The 16,372-nt window shown below is 39.0% G+C and overlaps 1 protein-coding gene across 1 annotated transcript; it reads left to right on the plus strand.

Annotated features, from left to right (window-relative positions):
* Positions 1–718: 718 nt before the first annotated feature.
* On the plus strand, positions 719–13,955 carry pnpla3 (patatin-like phospholipase domain containing 3). The gene is made up of 9 exons (XM_085375629.1): positions 719–993; positions 2,093–2,325; positions 2,407–2,472; positions 5,057–5,266; positions 11,288–11,348; positions 11,462–11,635; positions 11,726–11,858; positions 11,970–12,077; positions 12,286–13,955. Exons 1-9 carry the CDS (start codon positions 807–809, stop codon positions 12,506–12,508), a joined length of 1,395 nt encoding a protein of 464 aa, XP_085231755.1. The 5' UTR covers positions 719–806; the 3' UTR covers positions 12,509–13,955.
* Positions 13,956–16,372: the final 2,417 nt, after the last annotated feature.

The following is a 16,372-nucleotide window of genomic DNA, read 5'->3' on the forward strand; positions in this document are numbered from 1 at the left end:
GAAATTTTCTTACATTTCTTAAAAAATAAAAATAAAAAATAAATTAAAAAAATTTTTGGAAAATAAAGTCAAAAAAGAAATGTCTAGCCCTTTGTGAAACATGCATTCACACTTCATCTGTCAGTTTTATTCCCGCAAAGAACAGATAAGACATTGCAATCTTTTAGTTCTATATCTTTTCATGTTATGTTACCATTGTGGATTTATCTTCAAAAACATTTTATCAATAAAAACGAAGCCTAAAACACAGTGAAATGATTTTAAAGCAAGAACTTTCATATACTGTTAATGTTGCCCATTGTCTTTTTTAACTTATACTTTGTTGTCACCTTTTTTAGGTGTTGTGACGTCTCGGAGTCAAACCTTTCTACTGATTGGATGGATTGGCTCATGTGACAAGCCTCAGTAACCCGTGCTGCCTTTGTACTAACTCGGTAATAGGAAGACTTTCAAATTACTTACGACATCATATTTTATATTGCTTTGACATGTCATTTAAGTAGAATAAAATGATCGAGTTGATGACTCTTTGTTAAAATACGCCTTTTTAATAAACAGTGACAGTAGAAATGCACATATGTATATGTACTTATAATACAAATAAATCGATAAGTGGGACATAGTTGCGTTGTTTCGTAACGCTTTTTCTGACAGTCATTGAACGCACCACAGTTTGTTTTTATAGCTGGTTGTTGACTTGTTGCGTGCGTTCCTTCTGGCCGCGCGGCGGTGACAGGCTTGACAGCTTGGTGTCCTGCTCAGTCTTCGTTACCTGTCAGAATACCCCAGCGAGGGAATGCCCCGCTATGTTCGACTTAAGCCGTGGCTGGAACCTGTCCTTCGCTGGTTGCGGGTTCCTGGGCATTTACCATATCGGAGTAGCCAGCTGCCTGCTGGAGAAAGCTCCGTACCTTATCAAAGAGGCCACTAAGCTGTATGGGGCTTCGGCCGGTGCGCTGACCGCCTCGATCCTCGCCAGCAAGGCACCCATAGGTAAGATACAATGCTGGGGCTCGGTAGCCTGAATAATAATGTACACTTAAAATCATATTCATTACCGAATATGATCTGATAGCCTGCTGGGGATATGTATAAATATGGGTTCAGCTTGTGTAGATAGCAGGCGTCTGTAGAGTTAGCAGGCGTAAAGAAAGTTGCACTTGACAAGAGCGATTCAGGTCGATTTCATAAACAACACGAACCTTAAAGTTAGTAGAAAGTTGTATACATTGTAAATATACTATGAAATATTTGTATATACGAAACGTTGTTTAAAACATAGGCTACTTATAGTTAAAACCATTTACATGTTAGCATGCAGATATATGAAATAAAGTAATAATAAACGTTTATATCTAAGGAACCTTTCAGATTTCTACAGTAGAAAACAGTAGAAACCCTAAAAAAGGGAGAGAAAACATCAAAACAAAACAATCACATGAAGCCCCCAAGATAAAAATAAATAAATAAATATATAACCTTTTAGAGTGTAAAGCTATTAAACCGGATCATTGGGGCAGTTCCACATGTTCCACATAGACTGACAGAGGCGAGGCTGACATATCGCACCGTCGGCCTCTCTGGCCAACACCAGTAGGCGGTAGGTGAAGTGTCTCGCCCAAGGACACAACGACCGAGACTGTCCGAGCCGGGACTCGAACCGGCAACCTTCCGATTACAAGACGGACTCCCAACTCTTGAGCCACCATCGCCCCTTAAGCACAATTAAGAGTGTAATAGTCTAGTAGCTAATTTCTGTTCAAGGTTACATATTACTTGTCAGTAACTTGAGACCAGTAGTACTATAAACTTAAGACAGCAATTCATATATGTGCAAGGCTTATACAGAGCAGGCAGAGAATGTCTTTCATTGATATACATGTATATATATGTATAGGTTGTGTTCAAATGGGACTGGCTCATACCACAACATGACTGTGCTTGAGTCAGAGGCACCCTTTCACTTTCTTTCTCATGATGAAGCAATCATTACAGACCGATCTCATCTGTAAACCTAGACTGACGCCCAGGTTATCATCGATAGCGTCAGACAATACTGATACAGGTTTAATTAGTGTGTTTTCATTCCCAGCTAAATGCTGTGAAGATGTGATTGAGGTGGCTAAGGAGGCCAGAAAGAGAAACCTGGGCCCCCTGCATCCAACTTTCAACCTGATTAAGGTGTTAAGGTCTGGCCTGAATCGCAACCTGCCCTCTGACGCACACACCCTGGCCTCAAAGCAACTGTGCATCTCTCTGACCAGAGTGAGTGATGGGGAGAATGTGCTCGTGTCAGAGTTTGACTCCAAAGAGGAGCTCATTCAGGTGAGGACAAAGAGGTGGTGGGTATATTCCACATAACAGGGAATGGGTGTTCTGTAGTTTAACCTTGTGCTCTATCCACAGGCGCTCATCTGCAGCTGTTTCATCCCCATCTACTGTGGACTGATTCCTCCGTGCTTCAGAGGAATGGTAGGTTTGCTTCTTTACATGTATGTATGCGTGTTTCTGCTTTGGGGAAGCAGACGCACACATGTGACTAAAAAGAACAGAAAAAGAAGAAGGAAGCTTGAGCAGTGAAGAAAAAATGTAGCAATAAGCAAAGTTGAAAAGCGCTGAGTGGATGCAAAAGAGTGTAAAAAATGTTATTGAGACGTGGCTCGTCTTGTATAATCACATTTGATTTTAGCTTCTTTTAAGCATTAAACATGAAGAAGGAAAATACACATTTAATATACAGAGTAAAGACTGTGGGATGGCTTTGTGTAGTAGTCAATCTGAGCAGTGATAAAGAAGCTGCAGGTCCCAGCATATAGCTGTGACTTATCAGCAGCTCTTGGACTTTGGCAGCAATCTCATTCAGTAATCAGCTCAACTCTCCTATTACCACAATTATAATTGAGACACTCATGACTGGATTTAGATCCAGTTATAGAATAATATAATAGCAAAATCACAAAAGTGGAGTTCATCATAGTCACAGCAGATAAAAATAATAAACCTGATAACAAATCAAGAAATGTAACATCTTCTAGAATTCAACCCCATTTCCTTGAAATTGCCTAACAAATACACAAACATTAAGTGTGTTGACTGGATTATGCTAAAAATAATGGAGATATCTGGCAAATTACAGCTATGGTAACACTAATCACATAATTAATACGACCATATAGAGAAATGAATGTAGAAGCTGTTGGTTTGTTGACTTACATTCTGAAGCCTCTGATTTAATAAACAGGTGATTAATATTTTCAAAAGAATGAAATGTATTCAGGAGTGATTTTCACTGACTTAGCCGAATGTGCTGACGTAACATGTATTGAGAAAAGTCAGTGCTTTATGAATGGCAGAGTTTAGAGTCAGACTCCTTTGGAGTCAGCGTCTAGTAACCTTGAATGATATCACACTTTCAGGGACTTACTTGGACTTTTCCCTTTCGGCTCTTCACTTGTCTGAGGAAGCACAGGCTTTGCTGGGACTTACAACGTACAGTGTGTTAATTTAGAGTGAGATATCTAAATGACTGTAAGTGTTACGTTCACAGTAAAATGCCTGTTCTGAACTTTTTAAATCTGCACCTACAAATGTCATTCAGAAGAGAAACTAAAACTACAAGTGAAACTAAAAAGAAACTTGACTGTTGTTATACTGAGTTATACTGAAGTTCAGTTGATATTGGTGTCGTAAAAATGACAGCAGGGCTGAGTTACTCCACATTTTTGTAGTTTAGTGATAATCAGATTCCCACTATCAGAGAATGTCAATTTTCAGTTACACTTACAGTTCATACATGTTTCATTTATTAAAAATGAAAAGAGTCCAACAACAAACACTGATGTTATAGAAATGCCATGTTTAGCAGACATGGTGGATTAATAATAACAAGAATGTACTTTGATTTACAAAAGGGAATGAAAGTCTTAAAGAAAACAGAAAAAACAAATAATATTGAAAATCCTCAAATAAATTGTGTCAGTTAAAATTTATTTAAATTCTCATTTACAATTGAAGCAGCTGACATGTCAGTGTGATAACAAAATCTAAAAGCTTTGTAATCAAAGATAAACACAGTGACAAAAATCAGGGTCCAACTTAAAAAAATAAAATTCAGTGTTGTAAATGAATATAGGCATTTATAATGTGTAAAATCAAATGCAGTTGGTACAGTCAAAGATTTGTAAACTCCATCCAAACAACAAAACAGGACACCTGGTTTCTTTTCACCCTGCGTAGACGTTGTTGTCTGAAACTTGGTGCTGAAGTTCAGTGTGAACACAGAAAAGGGAGTACAGCTCAGTAAGCTAATGTGCGATTTCACTGAACTGTGTGTTCCACGGCTGGTTGTGTATGCACATGCAGACAGATGTCTAACATCAGGTGTAGTTTTCTAATAAAGTTCTTTTTTTTCACTTTGCCTGAAATGTTTGGGAACGTTGTTCTGCCACAGATCTGACTCCAGTCGGATGTCTCCAAATACTAAAGAAACAAATAAAAAGTGCTAAAACCTTTAAAACCTTTAGCTATTACTATTAAGGAAATTATAACAAAATTGTAACAAAATAGTAATTATAGCATATTTAAGTTAATTAAATACACTCGTGTAGCAAAGATTCATTTAAAAAGAACATCATGTTTTTACTCTGTGTGCACAGTCAACTGTTCCCTTACTGACCTACTTTCCGTCACGCTTTTAAGCGCTTTAAATGAGAAAACCCTGCTTTCGTATCCCATTGGTTGAGAGAATGAAATGTAATCAGAATTTTTCATTACATAAAAACTGGGTAAAGTCTTTAAAATTGTGTGAAATGTGAAGCCTGGGTTTTAATATTGTAAGTGTCCTGTGTGATGGTAGGTGAGAGCAGCCACAGGAAAAATTAGATGGTGGATCAAAATGTGCATACCAAAAAAGTTTGTAGTTTGTGCATGGCCCAGGTATCAGGGTATAGCAGAAATGAATAGTTTCCTTGTGCTTCATTGTGGCCTGTTCTATAAATGACAACCAAGAGTGATGTGTTTATTCCAGGTATATTGGTAACTGTCTGTGTGTGTTCAGCGTTATGTAGACGGTGGGATCAGTGATAACCTGCCTCAGTCAGAGCTGAAGAACACCATCACCATATCTCCTTTCTCTGGCGAAAGTGACATCTGTCCACGGGATAAGTCCACCAGCTTTCATGAGCTGCGTTTCACTAACACCAGCATCCAGATGAACATGGGCAACATGTACCGCCTTAGCAGGGCTCTCTTTCCACCAGAACCCAAGGTAGGTACCTGTGCAGCATTAGCACACTGGAGGCGATGTACTCGTTGTGCATTGCACTGAAGCTGATGGTCAGTTTCTTGCAGACATTCCAGGCTTTGGTTGCGTAGGCCATGTAATGTATTTACTACCAGGCCATATGTCAATCAGCAGTATCTTGCACTCTCACTGATAGTCGCTTCTGTCACATGTTTTTAAGTAGAGAATAGAAGGAAGGAGACCCCTACTTAAGATTTTCATCTTTTAAAGTTGAAAATCTAAAATAACAAAACAGTAAATCAATCATTCTTTCACCTTTACAAGGATTAACAATAGTAGTAAAAGCATCTGTGCGTAGGCAAAGGGTCAATCCTTTGTCACCAGACAAGAACCTCAGAAGCGGCGGTCTTTGATGGTAGGGCTGCTCGATTATGGCAAAAATGATAATCACGATTATTTTCACTGAAATTGAGATCACGATTATTTGACGATATTTATTTAACCCTTTAAGACCTACTATAGAACCAAGTCCACCAGAGCTTATATTATTTTTTTTACATGCTGTAGTGCCATTTGTGGGAGCATTTCAAGTTGCTATACATCAATACAACTGTTATAGCCCATATTTTAATAATATGTATGCATTAAGTCCATAGTAATTACATAAATTGCAAAAAAGTGCAATAAACTAAAAAAATTTGAAAATCGCTTTTGTTTTGTTTACATATATTTCTACTTGGAGAAATTTAAGAGGTTTATCCCTCAAAACTTTAAATACAATAAAGTTGCAAAAAATAGTTTACAACAACAGGAAATTTATTTTGAGTGTCTTCATAGTTTTATTTTGGAGATACAGCAATTTTTATATACTGCAGGAAAAACAAAAAACAATCCTATGATGCAAATTTGCAAAGAAAACAGCAGGTGCATCATTTCACTGTGGGAAGTGTTACGAACAGCTGATCAGATCAGCAAAACCTGTTTCTGGAATATTATGTTTTTGTTCCTGCAAGCGCTTTTTATGCAGTTTTTGCAAAGCTATATGTGGAAGGAAACCGTGACCGAGGACAAGCTGATGGCATCAGATGTAAGTACAACTCCTCCGGTTTCATATGCAAAACAAATTATTGCGCTAGCTTACACGGTTCAGGTTCTACAGGGATTTAAAAATAGTTACACAAAACGGAGCGTGCTGCTCTGATCAGCTTTAAAGGGTTAACAATGACTTTAAAAAATAATATAAAATGGTGTGCAACACCACTGAAGTTTTTTTTTTTTTAAACTCTCTTTTCAACCAACGGCAGTCACTCTCCAAATAACTTCTGCTTAGCTTTCCGAGCTTCCCTCGGGTCCTCTTAATCAGCGGTCTCCAACCTTTTTTGCGCCACGGACCGGTTTATGCCCGACAATATTTTCACGGACCGGCCTTTAAGGTGTCGCGGATAAATGAGGGAGGGGCTAATAATCGGCTCAGTCATTTTTAATGATCGTTGAAAGCCCAGATCGTAATCGTGATTAAAATTCGATTAATTGAGCAGCCCTATTTGATGGAGTCGCCAAAGCCTGGAAAGCGTGTGTAAAGCAGCTCTGAGACACTGCCAGCAAACTAAGCACCACTCAAGTGCTGTTTGAGCATCTCCCAGCAGCAGGGTAAAACCTGCACCACACACCTCTGCCATGGCCTCAAACCAAACATAGCTGTGCAGTGTGATGGAAGAGACATTGGGAGCACTGGTGGTTGAGCCTCGGACCCAGTGTAAACCACTTTCTCTGTGTTTTCTAGTAGCCTAGAGCACAACACCTTCTTCCTGTATTTACCTTTGTTGCTCCCGCCCCAGAAGCATCTGGCCACTGAGCAGGCTGAAGTGTCGCATTTTGGTTTGCTTGGAGTTCACTTGATTTTTCTGTGTGAAAACGAACCAAAGCACAGGAAAAAGCTACATGTTTACAAACCCGTCAGCTAATTCAGAGTAATTCAGAGTAAATGAACTATAACTATGTGAAAACATTGATACGCAGACACGAATCAATACTAAAAATGACTCATTTGCGACAGTATCGTTACCAACAGCGCAGCCTTTGGCTCTTCCAGCTAACAGCTTCCCTGCAGGTAGGCATACAGGAGCTGCTCTGACTCAACCACCGGTTTCAAAAGTCCTGCTTTGAAGCACTGAGATGAGCTTTGCTGCCATTTGTTGCAAAAAAAGCTGTGACGAGAAGGGGGTGGGGCTTACTCTGAGACCGCATGCTCATTGGCTGCTGACTAGTGTTAGCCCTTTGTTAACCAGTAAGTTTTTAACCAGCTGGCTTTGTGCAACAGATAAATTGAATCATATTTTCAAAATGTACTAAATATTTATATTCAGTATGACCAAAAATGTTTAGAGACGTGAACACAACCACAGCTGTCACCATATGGTGGCTTTTATATGGAACGCAGGTTTAAGACACCAAACTCTATGTCAGTGCTTTTAATGTGAACACCACTTTATGAGGAATTTCAGAATCAGAATACTTTAATAATCCCTAAGGAAATCATGTTTCAAGACGTGACCCCATGAAACATTAAAGTTAGCTGTTTAACACGCAAAAAACAGCAGAATTAGCTGCCTGTGAAGTTATGTTTAAGGTAACAGCTAGCAGCTATGGTTGATAGTAAACTGACAAAATTACTGTGGGAGCTAGGCAGCTAATTTGATTAGCTCTGCTGACGGTTAATAGACAGCGTCAATGTAACGCTGTTAAGCTTCAGATAAACAATGAGAAAAATCTACAACAACTAGACAGAAATAATGCAAGTCCACCTTATAACTCTATATCTGCAACAAAATATGGTGCAAAGTCATTAGAAGCTCAGCGCTACCTCAGACTACCTATTGTCGGATTTTGTGCTTTTTTGCATTACCTAAGAGAATCTTTAAATATTTGTCATATATCTCAAATGTAGTGACTCTCTGTGCTTGTATATTGTAACATTTACCTACTAACTGTTGTCACAGTGGCTGCTCTGCAGGAGAAGTCAAAGTGGTGTTGTACACTATCTTTCATTTTTATTACAGTAGTTGTTCTAAGTGCCTCAAGTGAACACTATGTACAGTTGATTTTCCTGATGTCTGTGCCACAGAGGTCCTATGGTGCTGAATGCAACATTAACCTAAATCTTAAAACATCTGTTAAATGAATATCCCCTGAACAGAAATTCCCCAAAATTCTCAGATTTGGTTTTAGGCCTTTAAGTGCCTTTTTAATGTAATTGTTATTATTCAAACTGAAGCCAAGTTTCCTTTTGTTATTTCCTGCCACTGTGATGACTGTCAGTTAACCTCTAAGATAAGGTGACCTTTGACCTTGTTGCAGTACATCTATTTGCTGTATCATTGCTATATAGCCTCACCCCCTTCTCGTGTGTGTATGCATACCTTATTTGGGTCCTATGATTTTGTCAATGAGCTCACTTATCTGTGTCTGGGGGATGTGTGTGTTTTTTCCTGGAATGACATCACTATATCACTTCACCTGAAAAACAAGTGCACACATTACATGCCTGAACAAAGTGAGTCCTTAATACAAACATACAGGCTTGGCAAATATGTGTCTCCTGTGGCCTGACCATCCCAGCCAATGAAATGAGCATCTCCTAACAATGTCACAGCTTGCTGGTATTGAAGCTATTACACAATAAAACAAACTGACAGTAGACCTAATGACACGACTCTGTACCTTTCACTTGCCAAAACACTTTAATAGCATAACAATGAAAGGCATGTATATTTAATTTTAACAATGCTAAACTGTATATTAGGAAGTATTTGACCTTTTTAGGGAGATTGTGTCAATATTACAGTATTACAATTCCAACAAGCTTAAAAGTCAACGTCTTGGTGTGACCACCTTCATGACTCCTTCATTTTTGATAAGATCATCAACGCCAGTAGCTGAAATACAGCGTCAAACCATGACAGACCGTGTTTTACGGATTGCTGTATACACTCATATTTACATGTCTCCTGGCTTCCAACATTCCAAGACTCCTTTTCAGTTCACTTGATATGTAATTGATTTCTTTTCCCCATTTCCTTTCCTTGAAATGACTTTCACTGAGATAATTTCTGACAAGGCTTTGGTGAACAATAGATGGATCAACTGAAAGCCCACATGCAATTCTCAGGTCCTCTGGCAGGATTTGTTTACTTCTTAAGGTCATGACATTTAGGTACCAAGTGTCTGCTGCAGATAGGCCAGCCATTTCTTCTTTTGTCTTCCACTTTCCTCAAAGACACGCTGCACACCATGCCATGATATGCCAAGTTTTCAGCTAATAGCTCTTTGGAATCACCTTTATTGGTACAAAAGTACTACTTGACACCTTTCAAGATGTTATCTATGACAGAGATTCTACGTTTTTTGCTAGTATAAACATAACACAGGTTCATCCCTTGAGTTAGGTGCTTATTTATCCTTGAATGACTCACAGCTCAGGTTCAAGTGGCTTAGCAAACAAGAAAAAACACCTGTTCGGGTACTCAGGTACAAGGACTTGAGTGAAAGTGAGTGAAAAAGCAGCCAATGTCCAAAGAAAAACTTTTAAAGACCTTCAAAACCCCACAGAACTGTTGCTCAAGAGTGTTAAAAAATTCAAGTCTGACTCCTTGGAAGCAAAATATAAATAAATTAGGAGTTATACAGATTCAGACACAGTACTGTATGACAGTTATGGAAGATGCCAATAGAAAGCAATGAGTCACAGTTCCCATCAGAGGAAAGACATGCAGGGAATGAAATGAACTTGCTTGCTTAGTGGAATATCTTAATGGAGCAGCTTGTGGTATGGAGCTCAGGTCCAAGAAGACAAAGTTCATGACCAACAACACCCAGGCAAGTGAGACCAAATATTCAGTGGAGGCTGGTAACCGTGAAGACTTCCAGCTACCTCGGTTCAGTCATATCAGGTGAAAAATTAAATCCTGAGATTTTGGCAAGTATACCAAAGACAACAACTGCAATAATAAGACGTGAGGCCAGCCAGAGAGAAACATCTGATTGCACTTACAGTGTCAATCTTCGCCTATGAAATGTACACACTCACAGCAGAACTTCAAACAATGATTAGATGCTGCAGGAAGATTTTAAATGCTTATATGAAGGCAGTGCCGCTTCTGGAATAATGTCCACAATGTTCACATGTGGATTTTTCTTTGCATGAACTTTGTGTAAGGACTACACTTCTCCTCCAGAGTCGACTCAGAGACATGGACGACCCATATCTGTTTTTAATGCAGTGCGACCTGAGAGCCCAAAGATCACGGGCAACCAATATTCAGTTCTGGCCTTGTCCCTCGCACACAGAGACTTCTCCAGGTTTTCTGAATCTTCTGATAACATTATGAGCTGTAAATAATGACATAGTCAGCCTTCAGAATTTCACCTTGAAGATCACTATTTTGAAATTGTCCCATGGACTAGTTCTTTTTGGGCGTGCTCAGATTGGTATACCATAATTTGTAGAAACATTTTTGCACACTGGTAAACCTCTGCTCATCTTTGCGTTCTTAAACTCTGCTTCTCTAACATCCTGTTTTTTATACCAAATCGCTTACTGACCTGCTGTCGATCAACCTAATTACTTCATTTTAGTACCACCTACTTTTCCACCCTTTGTTGAACCATCCTAGCTTTTTTATGCCTTCAAATCCATCCATCATCTTTTTCTTATCCTATTCATGGTCCCGGGGGGCTGGAGCATATCCTAGATGACATAAGAGAGAGGCAGACAACATTTCACACTTACATTCACACTTAGGGCCAATTTAGAATCACTAATTAACCTAACCCCACTAACTTCACGGAGATGGAGAAGCTAGAGAACTAGGAGAGAACCCATGCAGACATGGGGAGAACATGCAAATTGGTGGGGGGTGGATCTTGATATATCTATGATGATATTTTTTATGAAGAAGTAAAATGTCTTATTGTAAATATTTAACTTTTTTCCATTTTGAATGAATTGCAGCTTTATTAGATATATTTTCTGCCTCCCGTCCACAGGTGCTGGCTGAGATGTGTCAGAGCGGTTATAAAGATGCTCTACGCTTTCTTGAAGAGAACAGTGAGTCCTCTATTCCTTGGTTGCTTTGGTCATTCTCCAACTTACACACTTTCATATCAGCCTCTAGTTTGACATTTGGACTGTGTTACCTATGTGGTGTTTTTTGGTTGCAGACCTGCTTGCACTGGAGTGTCCCACTGCTGGCCCTTCCCTGCCAGAGAGCTCGATCAGCTGCTGCAACAATACTGAAACAACCAAGGAGTGGGTGCTCCGAAGGCTCCAACTACTTCGTAAACAGCACTGTGGGGTGGATGAACACATTAGTCTGCCTACTTCAATCAAGAAAGGTAAGGTATCATCCCAGAATAAGCACAGATTGCATCATTCTTCTTTAAAATGTTTAAAGAACTGCATCCTATTCTGTATGTGGCTGTCAGTGTTCTGTGAGGCCTGCCAAGAGAGATCCGGACTGTATGGCAGGGTATCTGGGATGCTGCCAGTAAGGGTGGCCTCCTACATGCTCATGCCATACACACTTCCTGTACAGTCAGCATACTCAGTGGCCCAGAGGTAAGACAGAGGTCGCATCAATAACGGTATATCACTTTTAACCAAATGAGCTTTGAACTTAAAATTAGCTGGTGTCAAATCCGTGACCATTACCACTTTGCTTTGGACCAGGTTTGTAGAGTGGATCCCAGAGGTGCCCGCTGATGTACGTTGGCTGTTTGAGGTGGCAGGTGATGTTTACAGACAGGCCTGGAAAGGAGAACAAGCCAGCGCTATGAGGTGACAGAAAATATGGCATACAGAGTCATTTTCAAACAAACGTTAGAGGTTTAGCGTCAGACGCTTTCAGACATGTCCTCTTGCTAATAATCTGAAAGCTGGAAAAATATCTGTCTTCATTTTTTTCTGTTTTCACTATTCTCATTGTGGAGTCCAGATCACCTCTCACTTCTATACATGAATCTTGTTTCCATTGCTTTTTGTACAGTGAGCCCTGCCTGAGGAAATGCCTGAGTGTTCCACCGCTATCTTCGGAGTGCGGGCCCAGTCAGAAAGATATCCCACCTGCTCTTTCCTCTGTCGAGCTCCACAGCAACGACTGGGAAATCCCCAAATCTGCCTTCTCCGCGTCTCATCAGAGCCATCCAGCCATCGATCCCTCCTCCCCACAGGATGTCTGCTTCTTTGTTGGCATCCAAGATGAACCATAGAACGTTCACAACAGTCAGATGCTCCAGGACCTGAACTTTAACAGAAACACGGTCTAATGTCAGCTCTCTTGTTGAGACAAGGATGGATCGATGGATGGTAGAAATTTTAGCCAGTACTCACTGGTGTGTATCTGTTTTTTACACTGACTCTGAACACTCCATCCAGTGCAAAGAGTATTGTACTTCTGTGATGTGTTTTATGACCTAAATCGGTGCGCAGCACAGTATGATATCTATCTACTTCCCTAAATATTTTTAGGTTTAAAATATGCATTCATAGGAACCATCCCAGTGCATTCAATGACAGCTTCTTTCTTTCCCTTCAAATATTGACTCCTTCTTCATTTCACCACGCTGATGGACTTGTACCGTTGAGTGATATGTCCAAGGTTTGTGGTCCCAATCACTAATTTAAAGTTTTTTTCAGTATATAATGATTTTAATTTTCTAAATAATTAATACTCCACAGAGTAAAACGGGTACCAAAGAAGGCGGGGCTACCGTGTGAAGGTGTCCTTTGGTTCTCAGTGCGATCAAATTCCAGAGAGACTGATTGTATTCAGTATAATGTGAAACTAGGGAGTGAGACCTCAAAGTCATCAGGAGTCTTTTTTTAGGTCATAGCTGAAAGCTGTTTTACTAAAAAGAGACTTTTTGCAACTACAGGGGTCAGTCTGTGGTGGCCTTTAAGGAGAATGCAAGTTTAAGGCACTTCCTTATTGCCTTTTAAACCTGAAATCTATTTATTATATATAAAGGCTCTAATATTACAAATCTTGGTGCAACAATCCTTAGCATTAATCCAGGTAACCTTTCCAGGATTTTTGAGTAAAACCAAGTTGTTCACTTAATTGGAACTTTTAACTCTTCGTCATTGCAGCTGTCTTGTATTAGTAAATCTCTACTGCATAAGGAGAGGCTATTTCACATGATTGGGCAGAGTTATGTGTGATGATGGGTCTGGGGTAAAAAGCTGTTCCTGAGACTGGTTGCCTATTATTTGGCGACTCTTCTAAGCTGATGATGACCTGGATGTGATGAGTGTCTGAGAATGTTAGTGGTTCTGTTTTGGCAGCGGTGTCTGTAGATATGTTCAAGGGAGAGAAGAAGGCAGCCAAAGCTGTTTTGTGCAGTAGTAATGACCCATGCCCAAATTACTAGTCGGCCACTGAAACCTGAAATGTTTCTGCTAGAGAAAATGCACTGAAGCTGACATTTTCAGGTTAAAGGCTGGTTCTGGTCCTGGGCCAGCTAGGCAAAGGGGAATGCAATCAGTAGTACAAGTCACATCAGCCCATTGCTTCTGGCCAATAATGCAGTGCATAGGCTGAATGCTGATTGGCTGAAAGGAAGCGTAAACTGAAAAGGGAATGACCACAGCCTTAATCTGCAGTACAAAGAATTTCTTTGTGCACTATGAACTCTGTAATTCCAGCAAAAGGACCAACAGAACAATCTCTCTCAGTTTAGCCCCATCTGGGGAAATGCCTTATTTGTACCAGGAAAGTTGGATGCAGGGTTTCAGGATTGGGCAGTAAAAGGTGTTAAGAAAGTGGGTGATCTGTTTTGTGATGGAGTAATGGTCTCATTTGAGGATTTAGTCTCAAAATTTCAAATCCCCCAAAAACACTTTTTTAAGTATTTACAAATTAGAAGTTTTATTTCATCTATGCAAAATAAATCCCTTAATTTTCCCCAATTAAGTAAGCTAGAGGAGTTTATGGTGAAAAAAGGTGGTAATAAAGGCTTAATTTCAACATTTTATAATTGGATTGTTTCTGCCTCTTCAGAAACATCAGTTTCTAAGTTGGAAGCTTGGAGAAAGGACCTAAATATCAATATTTCTGAGGAGACATGGAAGTTAATTTGCTTAAAAGCACAAAAACAATCGATTAATAGTAATTTAAAATTATTACAATACAATTGGATTATGCAAACATATGTAACACCGGTGAAACTGAATAAATATAATAATAGAATACCAGATACATGTTTTAAATGTGGAGAAGCCCGTGGAACATTTTTTCATTGTATATGGGAATGTAGAATTGTTTGTGCCTTTTGGCAGGAGGTGATGAACAAAATAAACCAAATTTTAAATAAAAAGATCACTTTAGACGTAGAAATGATGCTACTACAAGTGTATCCTAAAAATATTAAATTAACAACCTATCAAATTAAGTTTATGGATTACTGTACATTACAGGCAAAACGTATGATTGCAATAAATTGGAAAACATCAGTTCCTCCTGCTATTGGCGCTTGGATAAACTCCTTGACACAGTGTATGGAAATGGAAAGGATTACGTACTTTCTGAAAAATAAGTTAATATATTTTGATGAAATTTGGAAGCCATTTAAACATTTTTTAAAAGTAGTAAATATAGAACAACTTATGTAGGAGAGTGGAGTAGGAGGAAATTGTTAGCATTGTGCATGCTATTTTTGTTTGTTCCTATTGATTATATTTTCTTCTTTCCCTTTTTTTTTCTTTTTCTCTTGAATTATGTATAAATGCCACATATGGTACAATTGTATATATATTTCATTTGAGCTTGTTTTTTTTTTTTTTTTTTCTTTGGTCGGAAGAGAGCAGAGCGGGAGGTGAGGGTGGGGGAAAAGGGTTTCTATTACAACAGCATATTATGGGAAACTACCTTTGAATGTTGTTGAAAAAGTAATAAAAATATTTAAAACAGTCAAAAAAAAAAGGACCAACAGAACCACAAACAAGAGTGGCCCATGTTCCAGTTATTAAACAGTACATGTATGTTTTTAAACTATAGCAGCAATGTCAAGTTGTTTGCATCTGCAAAGTGCTCTGTAGCACCGACACAGTACCGTGCTGGAGCCAATACGTTCCATTTTTATAGGACAAACGCACAGTTTTAGCATGGATGAAGACATGGTCCAGTACACCACAAAACTTTACAAACTTTTAACACTTTAGACATTGCACAGGCACAGTATTCAGACATGCCATTAAACTGTCTTCTGTAGGCGATAATAACTCTCCCATAACATATAATTCAGTGTTAAATAAGTAACAGTCGGCTGCCTGAAGCCCGCCATACAATAATGGCTTTTATATCTAAGTTGCAACTCACTGTAAGTATAACTTTCAGGGTGACTGACTTGAAATGGAAAAGTAATGTTAAATATTGAGATGTATCTACCAAACAGCACAAGTCATGTTATTCACTTTCAAATCATTTTGAGCCATAAAGCCAGCGGCAGACCTTTGCTAATGGTTCCAACACTGAAGCTCAATAACCGCCATCAGATGTGGTTATTGAGCTTCTTCCTCTGTAAGGTGACCAAACTTTTGCACATGTCACAGTCACAATTTTTATTTGTTATATTATTAAGTTCAAAATTAAAAGATAACAGTGCAATGACCTTTGAAGACAGGCTTGTTTTAATTCCCTTCTTTTAAGTATAAAATATCAACTCAATGTGCTATTTCCCAGAGATTTGCTGGTATTTACATGGTCAGACCTTGAAATATTGAAATGTTTTGTTTCCCGCAAATGTAATTTGTGTTAAGGCACTGTGATATTTCAAGATTAAACAATTGATTCCATTGCTGTAAATGGTAAATGGACTGATTCTTATATGGCACTTTTCTACTCTCCTGGAGTACTCAAAGCACTTTATACAACATAAAGCCACATGTGGTCTCAGCCACATTTGCACATGAGGCTGTGAAACACAAAGATTCATCCTGACACAAGAGAACTTCAGAAGTCATCCGCAACAACGGGAGAAAGTCCCAGAAGGATTACAATCTCAGGAGCAGTCCATAATTCAAGTGTGTATGGTAGAGCAGACACCTGCAAGTGTGACTAAAATATGATCACAAAA

The sequence above is a fragment of the Diplotaxodon limnothrissa genome, linkage group LG17 (genome assembly GCF_057381915.1).
Source record: "Diplotaxodon limnothrissa isolate DT_005_m linkage group LG17, D_limnothrissa_male_GT1.1, whole genome shotgun sequence".
Taxonomy (NCBI): domain Eukaryota; kingdom Metazoa; phylum Chordata; class Actinopteri; order Cichliformes; family Cichlidae; genus Diplotaxodon; species Diplotaxodon limnothrissa.

Bases quoted from the DNA above. Each gene is read 5' to 3' on its own strand.
- pnpla3 (XM_085375629.1), top strand. From the start codon at position 807: ATGTTCGACTTAAGCCGTGGCTGGAACCTGTCCTTCGCTGGTTGCGGG. The intron at 994-2,092 runs GTAAGATACAAT...TTTCATTCCCAG, and splicing joins CGCCAGCAAGGCACCCATAG to CTAAATGCTGTGAAGATGTG. The intron at 2,326-2,406 runs GTGAGGACAAAG...CTCTATCCACAG, and splicing joins CCAAAGAGGAGCTCATTCAG to GCGCTCATCTGCAGCTGTTT.